The following is a 21638-nucleotide window of genomic DNA, read 5'->3' as shown; positions in this document are numbered from 1 at the left end:
AGAATCTGGTGAAGTGGTGCGGCAACAAAAATCTCTTCCTCAATGGCAACAACTTCAGGAAGCGTAGTGGAGAACATGCCCCTGTCTACATCAATGGGTATGAAGTAGAAAGAGTCAGGAGCTTCAAGGTTTTAGGTGTCCAGATCACCAACAACCTGTCCTAGTTCTCCCCCATGCCAACACTATAGTTAAGAAAGCCCACCAACACCTCTACTTTCTCAGAAGACTAAGGAAATTTGGCATGCCAGCTTCAACTTTCATCAACTTTTACAGATGTACCATAGAAAGCATTCTTTCTGGTTGTGTCACAGCTTGGTATAACGACACGGTGGCACAGTGGTTAGCACTGCTGCCTCTCAGCACCAGGGACCCGGATTCAATTCACGGCTTGGGTTTCTGTCTGTTTGAAATTTTCACGTTCTCCCCACGTCTGCATGGGTTTCCTCCAGGTGCTCCGGTTTCCTCCCACAGTCCAAAAACGTGCTGGTTAAGTGCATTGGCCATGCTAAATTCTCCCTCAGTGTACCTGAACAGATGCTGGAGTATGGCAACTAGGGGATTTTCACATTGCAATGTGAATATAAGCCTACTTGTGACACTAATAAATAAACTTTACAACTTTTTAAAAACTTTTTACTGCTCTGCCCAAGGCTGTGATTGTAGCCCAATCCAGCATGCAAACTAGCCTCCCATCCATTGACTCAGTCTACACTTCCCACTGCCTCAGCAAAGCAGCCAGCATAATTAAGGACCCCACACACCCTGATCATTCTCTCTTCCACCTTCTTCCGTCGAGAAAAGGATACAAAAGTCTGAGGTCACGTACCAACCAACTCAAGAACAACTTCTTCCCTGCTGCCATCAGACTTTATATGGACCTACCTTGTACTGAGTTGATCTTTCTCTACTCTAGCTATGACTGTAACACTACATTCTGCACCCTCTCCCTTCCTTCTGTACAAATGGTATGCTCTGTATAGCATGCAAGAAACAATTCTTTTCACTGTATACTAATATATTTAACAATAATAAATCAAATCAAACCAAACTCAAACCAGCATTTCAGGCACAATCAGGGGTTTTTGGGGCCACAGATCAGCTTTGGTTTGAACACGCCCATAAAGAAGTGTCTCTGACTCTGTAGCACTCTGCCATCCCGGCACTGCCAGCTTGGAATGAGAGTTCCTGACATGCAGGCTACCAAGTAAGCCAGGCTGATGGACTATGACGATGCTGCCGTGATGGACATCATTCTCACCTGCTCCTGGGTTAAGGCCACAGTCAAGCACATAATCCAGGCCAACACTTGGGCACAGTAGTGAGGGAGTACCACACTGTTGGAAGTGCCATTTTACAGTTAAACTGAAGCCCATCTGGGTAGCACAAAAGTTCCCAGGGCATTAGTTCAAAGAGTGGCAGAGCTCTCCTCGCTGATATTCATCCCTCAGCCAGCACCATTATTGTGGGAGCTTACCACCAACAAATTGGTTGCCACACCTGCAACAATCTCTGGATTATAAAAAGTACTTAATTGGCTACATAGCATCCTGGGACATCCTGAGGTCATGAGAAACACATGATCATTCATTTGTAATAATCAAGAATTTGGCGGGTGGGGGGGTGCTGGAATATATAATTACCTATAACACTTTTAGCAAAGGATGTGCGCATTAGGGTAGCAAGGCCCAGATCCCCAATTTTGACAGATCCAGTGGGCCCAGTGATGAAGATATTGTCACACTTCAAGTCTCGGTGAACAATCGGTGGCGTACGAGTGTGAAGAAAATGCAAACCCTTCAGGATCTGCCTGCACCAGCTCCGCAAAACCTTCGGCTTCATTACTTTGAACCGCTTCAGGTATCTGGAGAGGAAAAAACAGTTCACACCAATGAACATGCATACAGTTGCTGCTGAAGCCCACCCAGCTGCAGACATACCTTGTCCACCATGGAAAGATTACAATCAAATCAAACATCAATCCAGACCAAGATCACAGGATAAAAACAGATGAGGAGTGGCCATTCGGTCCATCATATTTGTGTCAGTTCTTTCAAAGAGCTATCCAATTGGTTGAACAACCCAGCTCTTTTCCTATAATATTGAGGGTGGCACAGTGGTTAAGCACTGCTGCCTCACAGCACCTGTGACCTGGGTTTAATTCCGGGTCACTGTCTGTGTGGAGTCTGCATGTTCTCCCTGTGTCTGCGTGGGTTTCCTCTGAGTGCCCTGGTTTCCTCCCACTGTCCGAAAGACGCGCTGGTTTTGGTGCACTGGCCATGATAAATTCTCCCTCCATGTACCTGAACATGCGCCACAGTGTGGTGACTAAAGGATTTCACAGTATCTTCACTGCAGTGTTAATGTAAGCCTACTCGTGACACTAACAAAATATCCTTAAACTTCGAAATTTCTTTTATGCTTCAAGTATTTATCTTAAACGGGGGGAGATGGTGGCGTAGTGGCAATGTAACTGAGCTAGTAATCCAGAGACCAAGGCTAATGCACTGGGGACACAGATTCAAATCCCAGCTAGCTGAATTTAAATTCAATTAATAAATTTGGAATTGAAAAGCTAGTGTCAGCTTTTCATGGGTCATATATATCTATTTGGATCATTAATGTCCTTTAGGGAAGGAAATCTGCCGTCCTTACCCTGTCTGGGCTACATGTGATTCCAGAGTCACAGCAACGTGATTGACTCTCAACTGCCCTCTGAAATGGCACCAGCAAGACACCCAGTTCCCAAGGAGCAATTAGGGATAGGTAACAAACGCTAGCCTTGCCAATGATGGCCGTAACAGAATAGGATTTTTTTAAATTCTCCTTTTACAAGTTCCTATTGAATCTGCTTGTGCCATTCTTACAGGCAGTGCGTTTCAGATTATAACTTGCTGCACAAAAAAAACATTCTCACCTCTCCATCACTGGTTCTTTTAGCAATTACCTTAAATTTGCATCCCACCACTTCCTGACGCACCCGTCACTGGAAAGAGCTTCTCTTGGACTGCAATTATTCCCCAGTGAGCAGAGGTGGCCACAAAGAAATTCGACAAACACTCAAACTTTTGAGGGAGCCTCAAGACAAACAAATGAGGAGAAACTGTTTCCAGTGGCAGGAGACTAGGTAACCAGAGTGGACACCGATTCAAGAGAATTGGAACAGGACCATTTCACGAATGCGGGCAGGAGGCTGCCATTTGGCCCATCGAGCCCCGTGTGCGCGCACATGGCGAATCAGGTGCGCACGTACGCACGTGGTCAATCCACCTAACCTACACACCTCTGGATACTAAGAGACAATTTAGCATGGCCAATCCACCCAAGCTGGACTGTGGGAGAACCGGAGCACCCAGAGGAAACCCATGCAGACACAGGGGGAATGTGCAAACTCCACACAGTCACTCAAGGCCGGAATCAAACCCGGGACCATGGTGATGCGAGGCAGCAGTGCTATGCTGGCGATCACTCCCTTCAACCCGCCCCAAAAGATCTACGGCTGAAGTGATTTTGAAGGAAGAGGCAGGCCAGAGGCAAGGCCTGTGAGGTTTTCACTCACGTCTTGAGGGTTCCCGATGTCATCAGTTCTGTGACCAGCACAATGCACTTCTTCCCTTTCAATGTTGACTCCCAGGAGTCATAAAACCGCACAATATTGGGATGCTGCAAACCCTTCAGCATTTCAGCCTCCTCTTTGAACCTCTGCTGCTCAGCTTTGGTGAGTTTCCTGTCCTACAGAGCAAAGGGAAGAAGAGATTGTTTTGTTTTTAGTGAAAGACGGACAAGAGGGTTTGGGTAAGGAGATGGAAGGTGGAGAGCAGGTTAAATGCCAGAAACATATTCTGCTGCAATAAGTAACAGTTCGCCACAGATTCCCTGGGGCTCCAGCGAGGAGAGATGCATGCACTAAACAATGTAATAGTCACATGGATGGAGAGGGTTGGCTTAAGCTCAGTTGACTGGATAACTGGCTCATGATGCAGAGCAATGCCAACACTAGGGGCTCAATTCCCATACTGGGTCAGGTTATTGATAAAGGCCTCACCTCCTCACGCTTGCCTGAGGTGTGTGGTCCTCAGGTTAAGTCACCACCAGTCAGCCTGTGGTCATCTGTGATTATGGCGCCTTTGCCTTTTAACTACACCCAGTAGAAGCTGCAAGCTCTGGTCTGTGCTGGTCGATTAAGATATTGATCAGTAAGCGACATCACAGATTGAGAGAATAGTGATAAAAGCATTTATCAGTCAGGGCACTGAATATGGGAGTTGGAACATTATGTTACAGTTGCATAAGTCCTTGGTGAGGCCACACTTGGAGTATTGTTCACAGTCTTGGTCACCGAAACTGGAAAGAGTGGGGAGAAGATTTCCAAGGATGTTGCCAGGACTAGTGGGGCCTGAGTTATAGGGAGCAGTTGGCCAGGCTGGGGCTTTATTTCTTGGAGCGTAGGAGAATGAGGGGCAAGGTATATAAAATCACGAGGGATAGGGACAGGATAGGATGAATGCACAGTCTTTTTTCCCCAGGGGAGGGGAATTGAAAACTAGAGGGGGGCACAGGTTAAAGATGAGAGGGGCAACTTCTTCACACAGAGGGTGGTGCAAACGTGGAATGAGCTGCCAGAGAAAGTGGTTGAGGTAGGTTCAATAGCAACAATTAGAAAGCATTTGGATAAGTACATGGATAGGAAAGGATTAGAGGGATATGGGCCAAATGCAGGGAATTGGGACTAGCTGGGAGGGCACCATGGTCAGCACGAACTGGTTAGGCTGAAGGGCCCATTTTCATGCTGTATTGCTCTATGACTTAAATGGTTAGGCTGATTTGGTTGATGTACAGGTGCTGGTGTTGGACTGGGGTAAACACAGTAAGAAGTCTCACAACAGCAGGTTAAAGTCCAACCAATTTTGGGGCAAACCCCGAAAACTTGTGAGTTTACTATCAAATAAACTGGTCGGACTTTAACCTGCTGTTGTGAGACTTCTTACAGATTTGGTTGAACAGACTTAAGGGGTTGAATCTCCTCTGTTCAAGACAAGGCAGCCACCAAATCCATCCTGAGTAGGTATGGGATCTTTACAAGGCAGAGGTTATAGAAGTTAATTTTTGCTTTAGTGCCTTTGCTCTGCTGCTCCTCCAACAGGCTTGAACAAGCCTCTAAAATACTGTGGTGGTGGCCTTGGCTTAATGTGTAGAATTCTAACCCCAGTCGGAAGGCCGTGGGTTCGAGTCCCACTGCCCAAAATTGAGTGCCAATCAAGGCCAACTCCTTCGGAGCAGCACCGAGGGAGTGCTACACTGTTGGGGGTGCCAATTTTCATATCAGGCATTAAACCAAGGCCCTGTCTGCTCTCCTCTGGCATTGCATCAAAGAACTTGCGAAAGTTCCCCAGATTCTGGGAAGGTCCCATCAGATTGGAAAAGACCAAAGGTCTATTCAAGAACTGAGGGAGGCAGAGGCAGGAAACTACAGACCAGTTTGTCTGACATATGTCACTGGGAAAATCGGAGAACCTGTTCAAGAAGTTGCAACGAAGCACTTAGAAAAGGAAATCAGACAGACTCAATATGATTTTGCGAAGGGGAAATCATTAACCAATTGCCCAATTCAGCAAAGTTTGTTGAGGAAGTAACAAGCAACATGAATAAAGGGGAACCTGTAGATGTAGTGAACTTGGATTGAAAAAAGGCATTTGATAAGGCCCCACATCAAAGGTTACCTAGCAAAATAAGAGCTCATGATGTGGGGGGTGACATATCAGCATGGAGAGGATTGGTACACTAACAGGACATTTTTGGGTGGCAATCTGTATCTAATGGAGTGTCACAGCGATCACTGCTCTGGCTTCGGTTATGGCAACACAAAGGCCGGTAAGAGAGTATGCTGTGATGAGAACAAAAGGAGTATGCAAAGGGATATAGGCAAGTTAAGTGGCTGGGCGCAAATTTGACAAATGGAATATAACGTGGGAAGTTGTGAACTTGTCCAATAAGGCAGGTAAAATAGAAAAGCAGATTTTTTAAACCGGCAAGAGATTTCAGAACTCTTGGGGCACAGAAGGGTCAGGATACCCTGGTAAATAAACTACAAAAAATTAGTTTGCAAAACACAGCAAGTGAGCAAATGAACATCAGCATTTATTAAAAAAAGGACTTGAGTGTAAAGGGAGGAAAGTTTTGCTGCATTACTAATGGGCTTTGGCAAGACTGTGAGCCTGTGAGACACACGTGTGCGCACACACGCCCGGGCATGGGCGCGCAGACACAAAATTTTGTTTGGGGTTGGCAAGTTAGCTGAAAAGGCAGTCAGAAAATGCACATACAGAAGCAAAAATAAACTAACATAGGAAGCTCAGAATGGCTGGTTTCACTAAGCCTGCCACAGACGAGTACTATCTCCCGTTTCAAGTTTACTAATAGGTTCTGGACATTTATCAAATGAGTGAATAGGGCAACAGTAGCTAAAGTTTTATTTGTAACATGAACACTGACAGAAGTTGGGCTGATATATTTCTAATATATATATATATACATAAATCACTGGAAAATATGCACCATTCTAAGAACAGAATGGTTTTTAACTTTCCATTTGTATGACTAAATGGCAAATTTCCAGGTTGGTATTGTTCTGACACTAGGGGGCAATGTCACACACAGGCAGGTATCAAAGCTGTATGCAGGATTAGAAGACACAGACACACACAGAAGTTTCCTCCCCCTGCCCCCCTCCCCACCCCCAGCCTCACACCTCAGCCTCGTCTCTCTCTCTCTCTCCTCATCCACACAATTCTTTTCATTTTCCTCTTAAAGGCAGTATGCCTTGCCTTTACATCCCAGCGCAGCCTAGGTACTCTTGTCAGCAGGCTCTTTGACCTGAGAAGGCATTGCAGCAGACTGTGGATCTGGCATCCATAAAACGCTGGCTCTCCAGCAGAGGGAGGCTGGAAAAAGTAAAGAAGTTGAGGAACCGTGGCTGGCTTTGCTCTCAACCTCAACCACCAGAGACACGCTGTAAAAATCAGCTCACCTGACGAAGGGGGCAAACCTCAAAAGCTGGTGGGTTTACAATCAAATAAACTTAAACATAGAACATAGAACATTACAGCGCAGAACAGGCCCTTCGGCCCACGATGTTGCGCCGACCAGTTACAAAAACAATGACCCACTAGCCTATACCAATCCCTTTTCGTCCATAAACCTATCCAGAGATCTCTTAAACGCCCCCAAACTAGACGCATTTACAACTGCAGCAGGCAGGGCATTCCAATCCCTCACCACCCGCTGGGTAAAGAACCTACCCCTGCAACCCGTCCTGTAGCTACCCCCCCTTAATTTAAAGCCATGCCCCCTCGTGCTAGCTTTCTCCATCCGAGGAAAAAGGCTATCACTATCCACCCTATCTAAACCTCTAATCATCTTATATGTTTCAATAAGATAACTTGTTGGACTTTAACCTGGCGTTGTGAGACTTATTACAATGTGCCATAGGCCAGAATTGGAAAGCACAGATTGCGAGGCTGGTCAGGCTGAAGGAGGTGAGAGAAGCAGGATGGTTTGGGATTGGGAGGAGCTTTAAGTTTTTAAGTTCATTCATCATGTTGTCTACACGGACTTCAGTAAGGCCTTTGACAAGGTCGCTCATGGCAGACTGGTGCAGAAGGTGAAGACGCATGGGATCAGAGATGAGCTGGCAAGGTGGATACAAAACGGGCTCGGTCAAAGAACACAGTAAGAAGTCTCACAACACCAGGTTAAAGTTCAACAGGTTTATTCGGTAGCAAATGCTACTAGCTTTCGGAGCGCTGCTCACCAAATAAACCTGTTGGACTTTAACCTGGTGACGTGAGACCTCTTACTGTGTTTACTCCAGTCCAACGCCGGCATCTCCACATCATGTCGGGCAAAGAAGACAGAGGGTAGCAGTGGGAGTGTTTCTAAATGGAGGGTTGTGACAAGCGTTCCTCAGGGATCAGTGTTGGGACCTTTGCTGTTTGCAATATATATAAATGATTTGGACAAAAATGTAACAGGATTGATTAGTAAGTTTGTGGATGACATAAAGGTTGGTGGACTTGCAGATAGCGATGAGGATCTTGAGTAGATACAGAAGGATATAGATCAGTTGGAGTCTTGGGCGGAGGGTTGGCAGATGGAGTTTAATCCTGCCAAATGTGAGGTAATGCGTTTTGGAAGGCCTAATACAGACAGAAAATATACAGTAAATGGTAGAACCCTTAAGAGTATTGATAGGCAGAGGGATCTGGGTGTATAGGTAAACAGGTCACTGAAAGTGGCAACGCAGGTGGAGAAGGTAGCCAAGAAAGCATAAGGCATGCTTGCCTTCATCGGCCGGGATATTGAGTTTAAAAATTGGCAAGTCATGTTGCAGCTTTACAGAACCTTAGTTAGGCCACACTTGGAACGTAGTGTTCAATTCTGGTCGCCACACTACCAGAAGCATGGGGAGGCTTTGGAGAGGGTACAGAAGAGAATTACCAGGATATTGCCTGGTATGGAGGGCATTAGCTATGAAGAGAGGTTGAAGAAACTTGGTTTGTTCTCACTGGAGTGATGGAGGTTGAGGGGAGACCTGATAGAAGTCTACAAGATTATGAGAGGCATGGACAGAATGGATAGTCAGAAGCTTTTTTCTCAGGATGGAAGAGTCAATACTAGGGGGCACAGGTTTAAGGTGCGAGGGGCAAGGTTTAAAGGAGATGTATGAGGCAGATTTTTTACACAGAGTGGTGGGTGCCTGGAACTCATTGCCGGGAGAGGTAGTGGAAGCGGATACGGTAGTGACTTTTAAGGGGCATCTTGACAAGTACGTGAATAGGATGGAAATAGAGGGATATGGTCCCCACAAGGGTAGGGAGTTTTAGTTCAGTTGGGCAGCATGGTCAGTGTGGACTTGGACGGTCTAAGGGTGTGTTCTTGTGCTGTAATTTTCTTTGTCCTTTGTATCAGTGTCTCAAGGAGGCTGCCATGAAGTTACTTTGAAAATCCCCTAGTCACCACACTCCAGCACCTGTTCGGGTACACTGAGGGAGAATTTAGCATGGCCAATGTACCTAACCAGCACGTCTTTCTGACTATGGAAGGAAACCGGGAGCACCCAGAGGAAACCCACACAGACACACGGAGAATGTGCAGACTCCGCACAGACAGCAACTCAAGCCAGAAATCAAACCCTGGTTCCTGGCACTGAGACAGCAGTGCTCACCACTGTGCCACCGTGGGGAAGGAGGTAGTGACATGGGAGGGGTTTGGTTACCAAGATGAGGATTTTAAAATTGTGTTGTTCCCGGAAGAGGTCTCATCATGGGTTAGCAAGCACAGGTAAGTATGCACACACATTGCTCTGATCCTGCACACAGATGCCAATTCTGTAGAGAGACGGCAGAATCGCATCAACAACATTACTTCTGCACTGCTGCCTCACTTATAAGTGAAGAATGGTTTGTGTTCTTGGTCACTGAATTCATCACGAATCAACTCTAATCACAGCCAAACATACATGGTAAATGTATTATTAACTGTGTTGATAAAATTTAACCATTATTTAGCTGAAGCAATGTAACTATTCACCTGGAAATACAGATTCCTCAGCAGTGTTTGGACAGGTCCGTCACTGTAATACACTGGGGTACAGTACTGGTAGAGACTGTTTGATTATAGAACTTCTCAATTTCTTACAACGTCTAATTTGAACATCACATCGAAGAGATCTGTCCCAGTGAAACTCTGAAAAGAGCATTCAACCAAACCAAATTGCAAAACAAAGCATAAAACAGTTAAACCCTTACCAGTAGAGTGGTTTAGATGAGGGTGGAAACAGGCGATTGAGAAATTGATAAATAACAGATGAATGATCATTTCCTATTCAATTCACGGAACAGAAAATATCAGACTGAAAAATGCAAAACAACGAGAAAACCAGTTTTGGTGTCTTCTCCACTAAATTAGCTATTCTGAAACTGCATGGATTACATTCTTCAAGGGTGAGGGTGGAACATGACTCAGTGATTACTCACACTAAAACCTGCAGGACACGTACAGCATTGGGTTAGATACAGAATAAAGCTCCCTCTACACTGTCCCCCATCAAACACTCCCAGGACAGGTACAGCATGGGGTTAGATACAGAGTAAAGCTTCCACAGATCCCAAACACTCCATTCATTTCAGGGACAGCAAGATCAGAAGCTGAGTAAAAGTTGTTCCATTTAATCTAACAATTCTCACCTTCAATCACAGAAGCAGTTGTGACAAAAGTCTGCGTGACATTGCCCTTTCTAATGCTGATCATCCCTTGTCTTCTTCAGGATAAGAATGAACATTAACACATGATGACACAAGAAATAGCAGGGCAGGATCCTAGGTCCTTCAAGCCTGCCCTGTAATTCAATACAATCATGACTGATCTATGCCGGCCTCAACCCCTTTTCATGCTATTTCCCCACTGCTGCTATTCCTCGATCAAACAAATATTTATCCACCTCCACTTTAAATACTTGGATCCAACCCGCACTACCCTCTGGGGTGAAGATTCATCTCACTCCACAGGAAGGAAATTTCTACTCACCTCAGTTTTAAATTGCCCGATCTTTATCTTGTATAACACTGGGGTACAGTACTGGTGGGGACGGGTCTGTCACTGTATAACACTGGGGTACAGTACTGGTGGGGACGGATCTGTCACTGTATAACACTGGGGTACAGTACTGGTGGGGACGGGTCTGTCACTGTAAAACACTGGGGTACAGTACTGGTGGGGACAGGTCTACACAGTAAAAAGTCTGACAACACCAGGTTTACATCCAACCGATTTATTTGATAGTAAAGTCACTAGCTTTCGAGGTTACCCTCTTCAACAGGTGAATGGAGAGTTCTGGCCTCAGACAGGGCATATAAAGCACAGACAGTTTACAGATTACTGATTAGAATGCGAATCTTTACACCTAACCTGCTGTTCAAGTCCTAAAGTGGCCGACAACGTGAGTGGAAGGAGCACTGATCACAGTGTTGTCAGACTTTTTACTGTGTTTACCCCAGTCCAATGCCAGCATATCCACATCGGGGACAGGTCTGTCATTGTATAACACTGGGGTACAGTATTGGTGGGGACAGGTCTGTCATTGTATAACACTAGAGTACAGTGCTGGTGGAGACAGGTCTGTCAATGTATAATTTTCGGATACAGTGCTGGTGGGATGGGTCTGTCACTTTGTAACATTGGGGAACAGTACTGGGGGAGATGCGTCTGTCGCCGTATAACACTGAGGTACAGCACTGGTGGGCAGGTCTGTTGCTGTATAACACTGGGGTACAGTACTGGCAGGAATGGGTCTGTCGCTGTACAACATTGGGGTACAGTACTGGTGGGGACGGGTCTGTCGCTGTGCAACACTGGGGTACAGTACTGGTGGGGACAGGTCTGTTGCTGTATAACACTGGTGACAGTACTGGCAGGAATGGGTCTGTCGCTGTACAACATTGGGGTACAGTACTGGTGGAGACAGGTCTGTCGCTGTATATCACTAAGGTAAAGTACTGGTGGGGACAGATTTGTCCACCTGTCCCCTTGTTCGCTACTCTCCCACTCATGAAAACACCTCACCATCTATTCTGTCAAGCTCCCTCAGGATCTTAGATGTTTGAATAAGGTCACCTCTCACTCTTCTAAACCCTGAGGAATTCAGACCCAGACTATTTAGTCTCTCTTGGTCAGAAAACCTCTTTTCAGGGATTTGCCTGGTGAATCTCCTTTGGATTGCCTCCAATGTTACTGAATCCTTTTTAAGGTAAAGGTAATCAAAACTGTAGTGTTGTAGGTGAGGCCTCACCAACAATCTGTACAATTGCAACAAAACCTCGCTATTTTTAAACTCCAACCCGTTAGCAATAAAGGTTAAAATGCTGTTTGTTGGGCCTGCTTGCTAGTTTTTTGTGATTCATGCACTTGAACATCTGGATCCCTCTGTACTTCATTCACTTGCAGTCTCTTTCCATTTAGATAATAATCTGTCTTTTAATTCTTCCTACCAAAGTGCATGACATCACACTTGCCCACATTAAACTCCATTTGCCAGGTTTTCGCCCAGTCACCCAATCCATCTATTAAGGTAAAGTCACCATTGTCTCACATGACTTTTGGCTGGTCTCCCCTTTGGGGGAGAAAGCTGACTGGTGGTGATTTAACCTAAGGATCACCACATCAAGGCAAGAGGCAAGGTTTAGAGTGGACCTTCATGAATAATCTTAGCCAGTACGGGAATTGAACCCACACTGTTGGTGTCACTCTGCATCACTAAACAGCCATCCAGCCAAATGAGCTAAGCGGCCCTCAATCTATCTACACTCCGTTGCAGATTTACAATATCCTCATCACAACATGTCCTTCCACCTATCTTGTAAAGTTGTAGCTTTGTGCAGCTGTAGTTCAGTGAACATCCTTCAGGGAAGGAAACCAGCAACCTCTTCTCCGAGTCTCAGTGAGAGAGAGGTTTCCTCAAGACAGTGGTTTTCAGAGCTCTCCTGCTCACTGGTGTCCTTAATCTAATGGTGACCATGAAACCATTTTGACTGTTGTAAAAATTCATCTGGTCTTTAGAGAAGGAAATCTGACCTACGTGTGTCTCCAGGTTCACAGTCATATGGTTGATTCTTAACATAAGAAATAGGAGCAGGAGTAGGCCATCTAGCCCTTCGAGCCTGCCCCGCCATTCAATAAGATCACGGCTGATCTGAAGTGGATCAGTTCCACTTTCCTGCTTTCTCCCCAGAACCCTTAATTCCCTTGTTGATCAGAAATCTAACTACCTGTGACTTAAATATATTCAACGAGGTAGCCTCCACCACTTCAACGGGTAGAGAATTCCAGAGATTCACCACCCTTTGAGTGAAGAAGTTCCTCTTCAACTCCATTCTAAAGTGCCCCCCCTTATTTTGAGGCTGTGCCCTCTAGTTCTGTTTTCCTTTCTAAGCGGGAAGAATGTCTCTACCAATACCCTATCTAGCCCCTTCGTTATCTTATATGTCCCTGTAAGATCCCCCCTCAGCCTTCTAAACTCTAACAAGTACAGGCCCAGTCTATTCAATCCTTCCTCATAATCTAACCCCCTCATCTCCATTATCAGCCTGGTGAACCTTCTCTGTACTCCCTCCAAGGCCAATATATCCTACCGCAAATAAGGGGACCAAAACTGCATACAGCACTCCAGTTGCGGTCTCACCAGTACCCTGTAGTTGCAGCAAGACCTCCCTGCTTTTATATTCTATCCCCCTCGCTATAAAGGCCAACATTCCATTTGCCTTCTTGATCACCTGCTGCACCTGCAGACTGAGTTTTTGCGATTCGTGCACAAGGACGCCCAGGTCCCTCTGCACTGTAGCATGCTGCAGCTTTGCACCCTTCAAATAATAATCCTTCCGACTATTATTTCTATCAAAGTGGATAACCTCACATTTGCTAACGTTATACTCCAACTGCCAGGTCCTCGCCCATTCACTCAGCCTATCCAGATCACTCTGCAGACTTTCCACTCCCTCCACGCAATTCGCTTTTCCACTCATCTTTGTGAATGCCTTCTGAAATGGCCTTACAAGTCACAAATGAATTTTAAAAAAATGCAAAATGCTAGAAATCTGAATTGGAGCAACTTTAAACTGGACATCTGCCTCCTGGCCCCTCATACCAAAGTTCCAGGCTCACCAACAGTAACCCAGGGCTAACCTTAGGAGTTAGAGAAGTTAATACAGAGGTTCGGGGGGATGTGGACGGCAGAACCTGGCATGATCAGCCAAGCTCACCGTTTGTCCTGTTTGTGGTTGTGCCAAACCTCAGTTGGAATTCAAACCTCTTTCGAAAGAGAAAAACAGTAAATCGAGAAGCTGGTAGCTTTGCCTCATCGCGACAGGCAGGAAAGCGAGTTCTATCCAGGAACGTCATGGGGCAAAATAGGGCTGGGCAAGGAACAGAGGGGTACGGACCAAGGGCAAGCAGAAGGGATTAGTTTAATTTGGCGTCACATTTGGCGCAACATCGCAATTAGCATTTCTGGTCTTGTAACCTTTGATCAGAACTGGAAGAGATTTTTTGAGCAAGTACAATGACTGGGTGAGAGGGAATCAATCTTCTGACAGCAGCAGATTGGTATGTGACCTCAGACTTTTGTATCTATTTCCCCACGGAAGAAAATAAGATAAAAGCCGTATCAACAAGATGAGGCCCCATTTTTCTAAACACATAAAACATGGAACAATATAGCACAGGCCCTTTCGCCCATGATATTATACCAAACATGACACCAAACTAAATTAATCCCTTCTGCCTGCCATTGGTCCATATCCTTCTATTCCTTGCAAATTCATGTGCTTATCTAAAAAGCCCTTTAATCACCCCTATTGTATCTGCCTCTAGCACCATTCCTGGCACCTGCCATTCTTTGTGTAAAAAAACTACCCCTCACATCTCCTTTGAACTTTCCCCCTCATCTCAAGTACATGCCCCTAGTATTAGAGATTGCAACTCTGGGGAAAAAGATTCTGACTGTCAATCCTGTCTGTGCCTCTCATCATTTTATATTCTATCAGGTCTCCCCTCAGCCTCTCCGTCTTCAGAGAAAACAACCCTAGTTTGTCCAGCGCCTCTCCTTATAGTCCAGACTCTCTAATCCAGGCAGCGTTCTGGTAAACCTCTTCTTCACCCTCTCCAAAGCCTCCACATCCATCCTGTAATGTGGAGACCAGAATTAAAGCAGTACTCCTAAGTGCAGCCGAACCAAAATTTTGCAAAGCTGCAACATGACATCCTGACTCTTTTACTCAATGCCCCGACCAAAAAAGGCAAGCATGCCATAGGCCTTCTTTTAATCACTCTATCTACTTGCGTGGCCACTTTCAGGGAGCAGTGGGCTTGAACCCCAAGATTCCATGGGGCTCCAACGTCTCCTCACAGGAAAGTCCCCATATTACAGGAACCTTGAAAGCATACAAACCCATTCCATGCAATCTGTGCTCATAATTAAACCCTAGAGGCCCATTATCAGTCTGGTGAAAATATGCCGCACCCCACTCCTCGGCTAATGCATCTTTCCCAAAGTGCAATGCCCAGAGCTGAATGCAACACTCCTAAGTGCAGTCTGCTCAGAGCTCGACACATCACAATGGCAGCTTACAGCAGCTTTCACCTCTCAACGTAATTTCCTGCTTTGATCCACACCAATATCTGCAGTTGACCCGACTGTCTCCCACACAGACATGCCACTGTAGTATAGGCTGACTACCGAATTTGTCCACAGTTCTAACCATGCAGCATATCATCAATTCATCACACCACCCCTGAGCCCATACCACACCGCTCGCAAGAGTCTGGGCCAAAGTTAGGCACATTATCAGGAGCTGTCCTTACTGATTCAAGAGCTCTGCATCATTGTATATTGGCCAAAGAATCACAGAATCCCTACAGTGCAGAAGGAGGCCAACACGTCTGCACCACCTCTCTAACAGAATATCTTACCCATGCCATCTCTCCTGCCTCTCCCTGTAACTCCACATAGCTAATCCACCTAACTTAGACATCTTTGGACACTAAGGGGCAAGTTAGCATGGCCTATCCACCTAACCTGCATATCAATGGACTGTAGGAGGAAACTGGAGCGCCCAGAGGAAACCCACACAGACACAAAAAGAACGTGCAGACAGCTGTGAGGCAGCAGTGCTAACCACTGTGTCACCCAGCAAAGCTCTGATGCTCCAACTGACCGAGGGAGGGAATAAATCAGAATAAAAGCAAAATACTGCAGGTGCCAGAGATCTGAAATTAAAATGAAGTGCTGGAAAAACTGGCATTTTCACTGGAGATAACATTTTGAGTCCAATATAAGTATTCAGAACTGAAGATTGGTAGAAATGTGATGGGTGTTTGCTATTGAAAAAAGGGGCGAGGACCAGGTGGAATGAAAGATCAGCAATAGGTTAGAGGACAGGGGTGATGAAACGACAAAAGAGTGCTCTGGGACAAAAGGCAAAGAGTGGGAATGGTAGTAAAAGAACAAAGCACTGTGCGGGCTAACTGTTAACAGCAGCATGGTGGCAAAATGGTTAGCACTGTCACCTCACAGCAAGAAGTCTCACAACTTCAGGTTAAAGTCCAACAGGTTTATTTAGAGCAAACACCATTAGCTTTCGGGGCTTTGCCCCTTCATCAGGTGAGTGGGGAGTTCAGATCACAAACAGAACATATAAAGGCACACACTCAGTTAACAGAATACTGATTAGAATGCGAGTCTTTACAGATAATCAAGGCGGCGGTGTAGAGGGACCTTGGGGTCCTTGTGCATGAGTCTCAAAAACCCAGCTTGCAGGTGCAGCAGGTGGTCAGGAAGGCGAATGGGATGCTGGCCTTCATAGCGAGGGGGATTGAATATAAAAGTAGGGAGGTCTTGCTGCGGCTGTATAGGACATTGGTGAGGCCGCAGCTGGAGAACTCTGTGCAGTTTTGGGCGCCGTACTTACGCAAGGATATTTTGGCCTTGGAGGGAGTGCAGAGGAGGTTTACTAGGCTGATGCCGGAGTTGAGGGGGTTGAGCTATGAGGAGAGGCTGAATAAACTAGGCTTGTACTCGTTAGAGTTTAGAAGAATGAGGGGAGATCTCATTGAGACGTGTAAGATGATGAATGGGATGGATAGGATAGAGGTGGAGAGACTCTTCCCGCTCAGAAAGGATAGTAGGACTAGGGGGCACAGCCTCAAGATAAAGGGGGGGCGGTTTAGAACGGAGTTGAGGAGGAACTTCTTCACTCAAAGGGTGGTGAATCTCTGGAATTCTCTGCCCGTTGAAGTGGTGGAGGCTGCCTCGCTAAATATTTTTAAGACGCGGGTTGATGGGTTTTTGATAAGAGAGGGGATTAAGGGTTATGGGGAGAGGGCAGGAATGTGGAACTGAGCCATGACAGATCAGCCATGATCTTATTGAATGGCGGGGCAGGCTTGAAGGGCTAGATGGCCTACTCCTATTTCTTATGTTCTTAAAGGTGCAGACAATGTGAGTGGAGATAGCATTAAGCATAGGTTAAAGAGATGTGTATTGTCTCCAGACAGGACAATAAGTGAGATGTTGCAAGCCCAGGCAAGTCATGGGCATTACAAACAGTGTGACATGAACCCAAGATCCCGGTTGAGGCCGTCCTCATATGTGCGGAGCTTGGCTATCAGTTTCTGCTCAGCGAGTCTGCACTGTCGTATGTTGTGAAGGCCGCCTTGGAGAACGTTTACCTGAAGATCAGAGGCCAAATGCCCGTGACCACTGATGTGTTCGCCAACAGGAAGAGAACTGTCTTGTCCATAGGGGATGGCTTCTTTTAACTTGTTTAGGATGGAAGCTGGAGAAGTGGAGCATCGTGAGGTTCCACCCTAAACATGTTAAAGAAGCCATCCCCTAAGGACAAGCCCTCCATATACACAAGATCTGCTCATATGAAGAGGATCACAACAGATACCTTCAGACGCTGAAAGATGCCCTCAGAAGAACAAGATATGGCGCTCATCGATCGACAGCTCCAACGCGCCACAGCAAAAAACACACCAACCGCCTCAGAAGACAAACATGGGACATGGTGGACAGAGTACCCTTCGTCATCCAGTACTTCCCCGGAGCGCAGAAGCTACAACATCTTCTCCGGAGTCTTCAACATGTCATTGCTGAAGATGAACATCTCGCCAAGGCCATCCGCACACGCCCACTTCTTGCCTTCAAATGATTGCACAACCTGACACAGACTATTGTCCACAGCAAACTACCCAGCCTTCAGGAGAACAGTGACCACGACACCACACAACCCTGCCACAGCAACCTCTGCAAGACATGCCAGATCATCGACACGGATGCCATCATCTCACGTGAGAACACCATCCACCAGGTACATGGTACATACTCTTGCAATTCGGCCAACATTGTCTACCTAATACGCTGCAGGAAAAGATGCCCCGAGACATGATACATTGGGGAGACCATGCGGATGCTACAACAACGGATGAATGAACATTGCTCGACAATCACCAGGCAAGACTGTTCTCTTCCCATTGGAGAATACTTCAGCAGTCACCGGCTTTCAGCCTCTGATCTTCAGGTAAGCATTCTCCAAGGCGGCCTTCATGACATACGACAGCATAGAGTTGATGAACAGAAACTGACAGCCAAGTTCTGCATACGAGGACGGCCTCAACCGGGCTCTTGGGCTCATGTCACACTGCTTGTAATGCTCATGACTTGCCTGGGCTTGCAACATCTCACTTACTGTCCTGTCCAGAGGCAATACACATCTCTTTAACCTATGCTTAATACTATTTCCACTCACATTGACTGCACCTTTAAGACTTGATTAGCTGTAAAGACGCGCATTCTAATCAGTAATCTGTAAACTGCATGTGTGCCTTTATACGTTTGTGATCTGAACTCCCCACTCACCCGAAGGGGGAAAGCCCCGAAAGCTAGTGGTGACTTTAACCTGGTGTTGTGAGACTTCTTATTTTGTTTACCCCAGTCCAACGCTGGTATCTCCACATTATGACTACCACAGCCTCACAGCACCAGGGACCCAGGTTCGATTACTGGCTTGGGTCACTGTCTGAGCGGAATCTGCACGTTCTCTCCATGTCTGTGTTCCGGTTTCCCCCCATAGCCTGAAATATGTGCTGGTTAGGTGCATTGGTGTGGAGATACCGGCGTTGGACTGGGATGAACACAGTAAGAAGTCTCACAACACCAGGTTAAAGTCCAACAAGTTTATGTGGTAGCAAATGCCACTAGCTTTCAAAGTGCTGCTCTTTCATCAGGTAAGTGGCAGTTCTGTTCACAAACAGGGCACATAAAGACAGAAACTCAGTTTACAAGATAATGGTTGGAATGTGCATCTTTACAGGTAATCAAGTCTTAAAGGTACAGACAATGTGAGTGGAGGGGGGGTAAGCACAGGTTAAAGAGATGTGTATTGTCTCCAGCCAGGACAATTAGTGAGATTTTGCAAGCTCAGTCATGTTGTAGGGGTTACAGATAATGTGACATGAACCCAACATCCCGGTTGAGGCGGTGTATTGGCCTATGCTAAATTCTCTCTCAGCGTACCCGAACAGGCACAGCAGTGTGGCAACTAAGGGATCTTCACAGTAACTTCATTGTAGTGTGAATGTAAGCTTACTTGTGACAGTACTAAATAAACATAAACAGCAAAATAAAGGTTAGCACTGTCTGAATTACAAAATGGAGGGCAGAGTTCACGGTCTGAAATTGCTGGAACTCAGAAGGTCATAAAGTACTTAACCAGAAAATGAGGTGTTGTTCCTCAACCTCGCGTTAGGCTTTGACTGCAGCAGTCAAAGACAGGAATACGAGAGCGGAGCAAGATGACAAATTGAAATAATAAGTCATCATAAGGTGGGGATCAGGCTTGCAGATTGAACAAGAGGTTCCACAAAGCAGTCACCCAGTCTGCATTTGGTCTCTCCAACAGTGGAGGGGACCACATCGTGAGTAGCAAATACAGTGGACGAAATTGAGAGAATTCAAGGAGGAATAAATCAGTTTTAGCTCCTACTCCCGATCGCTGACAATCTTTCCTTTTGTGGGGATTCCTGACAGGGACAGGCTCAGTGTCGCCCTGGCATAACTCATGTATGATACACAGCTGCTTGGATCAGTAAACAGAGGGTATCTGTGGAACCAATGTGCCCCACAAGATGACAACATCTCCTCTACTCAATTTGTCCCACCTCACTTTGCTTGCAACAGTCTACAGCACCCACTACTTGGAAGGCCAGCACAATTAGTCTATCTCAGGCTGGCACAAGCACTGCTGGGGAAGGATATGCACCAATTGCCAAGTGAATCAAGGTGTGCTTTTCCATGGAAAAGGCATCAGTTTGATTTGCGGACACACAATCACAAGAGTGCAATCACTGGAGCCAAAACAGACTAGCAAAGCAGCTTCTACCAAAGTGCAATTTGAGACTTTGGTGCGAACAGATGCTGACAGAGATAAGAGTTGCACTGAGCCCAATATATTCTGGGAACTGGAGAAACAATGCGAAAAAACATCAGTGTCGGGCTAGGCAGGGGAGGCATTTTCTGTGAAAAGTCACAGGAAATGAAGGTAGCACACCAAGGGCCTCACCACATCAGGACAGGATGCGTTTTACTGAACGTGGCTGTTTCTCTACTTCTGAAACATGAAAATGATTTCAGCTGCACATTCCACACATTTTTAAAGTTTATTTATTAGTGTCACAAATAGGCTTACATTAACATTTCAATGAAGTTACTGTGAGAATCCCCCCGTCGCCACACTCCGGTGCCAGTTCGAGTACACTGAGGGAGAATTTAACATGGCCAATACAGCCTAACCAACATGTCTCTCAGATTGTGGGAGGAAACCGGAGCACACAGAGGAAATCCACACAGACATGGGGAGAATGTGCAGACTCCGCACAGACCCAAGCTAGGAATCAAACCCAGGTCCCTGGCGCTGTGAGATAGCAGTGCTAATCATTTAGTGACCCAAGAGAATTTTAAATAAATCTGATAACTGAGTCTGGTGAAAGGTCATCAACCTGAAGCATTAACTCTGTATCTCCCTCAATAGGTGCTGAGGGTTTCCATCATTTCCCTGTTTTTGTTTCAGATTTCTAGGCATCCCTGGTATGTGCGACCTGTTGTGTTAGAATTTACACACATTCTGATTCCACTGTTTCAAAGATGCGAACGGGACAGTATTGTTAGATTAGAGCTTCAGATTTCTGCAAACGATCTGTAAGTGACAACCAGCAATAGCCAAATGTGCATCGTACACAGAAAACTGCGGTGAGCAATAACCACAGGGGTGTTCAGGACTTCCTGTCACAAAAAAACCCATTTCATCACCCAGCAGGAAGCAGAACTGTTGAAACTCTCATCCACACTGAGCTGAGCCAGTCCTGTGCATTTCAAGCTCCCAGGTAGAATCCACCCTCCCCAACCAGCATTGCCGTGCATATCATCCCAGCTCCACTGCATAGGAACAGGAGCAGGCCAGTCAGCCCGTCAAGCCTGCTGCTTCATTGAATACGATGATATCTGATCCGACATTTCAATGACCTTTTACACACTCTATCCTCAGAGCCATTTAGGTCATTGTCAAGTGCTTCAAGTTTCTCGGTCTACAGATCACCAGCAACCTATCCTTTTCCCTCCACCCCGATGTTGTAGTTAAGAAAGCTCACCAAAGCATCTGCTTTCTCAGGAGGCTAAGGAAATTTGGCATGTCAGCTACGGCTCTCACCAACGTTTACAGATGCACCGTAGAAAACATCCGTTCTGGTTGTTTCACAACTTGGCATGGCTCCTGCTCTGCCCAGATCACAAGGAACTACAAGGATTGTGAATGTAGCCCAATCCAACACGCAAACCAGCCTCCCATCCATTGACTGTCTACACTTCCCGCTGCCTTGGGAAAAGCAGCCAGAAAAGCTGATCTTTCTCTACACCCCAGTTATGACAGCAACACTACATTCTGCACCCTCTCCTTTCCTTCTGCCCTATCTATGTACTCTGTGAATGGCATGCTTTAATTGTATTGCACACAGGACAGTGCTCAGTCTTCTAATAC

At 46.1% G+C, this 21638-nt stretch overlaps 1 protein-coding gene across 7 annotated transcripts in view; it reads right to left on the bottom strand.

Annotated features, from left to right (window-relative positions):
• The window catches only part of LOC145338050 (serine/threonine-protein kinase WNK3-like), a 127788-nt gene that overhangs the window by 75887 nt on the left and 30263 nt on the right, over positions 1-21638 (bottom strand). For 6 of the 7 annotated variants that reach the window (XM_080182828.1, XM_080182829.1, XM_080182832.1 and 3 more), the window contains 2 exons: positions 3557-3729; positions 1641-1861 (listed from right to left, as the gene is read on the bottom strand). In XM_080182828.1, coding sequence (XP_080038954.1) covers positions 1641-1861; positions 3557-3729 — 394 coding nt within the window. Of the gene's footprint in view, positions 1-1640; positions 1862-3556; positions 3730-9803; positions 9837-21638 lie in introns of those variants that run through there. The other variant, XM_080182833.1, reaches the window with a different exon arrangement.

This window comes from Carcharhinus amblyrhynchos, unplaced genomic scaffold (genome assembly GCF_965287045.1).
Source record: "Carcharhinus amblyrhynchos unplaced genomic scaffold, sCarAmb.v2.hapA scaffold_90, whole genome shotgun sequence".
In the NCBI taxonomy this organism is placed as follows: Eukaryota; Metazoa; Chordata; class Chondrichthyes; order Carcharhiniformes; family Carcharhinidae; genus Carcharhinus; species Carcharhinus amblyrhynchos.
Note: the sequence above shows the minus strand (reverse complement) of the source record. Positions and strands in the feature narration are given on the sequence as shown.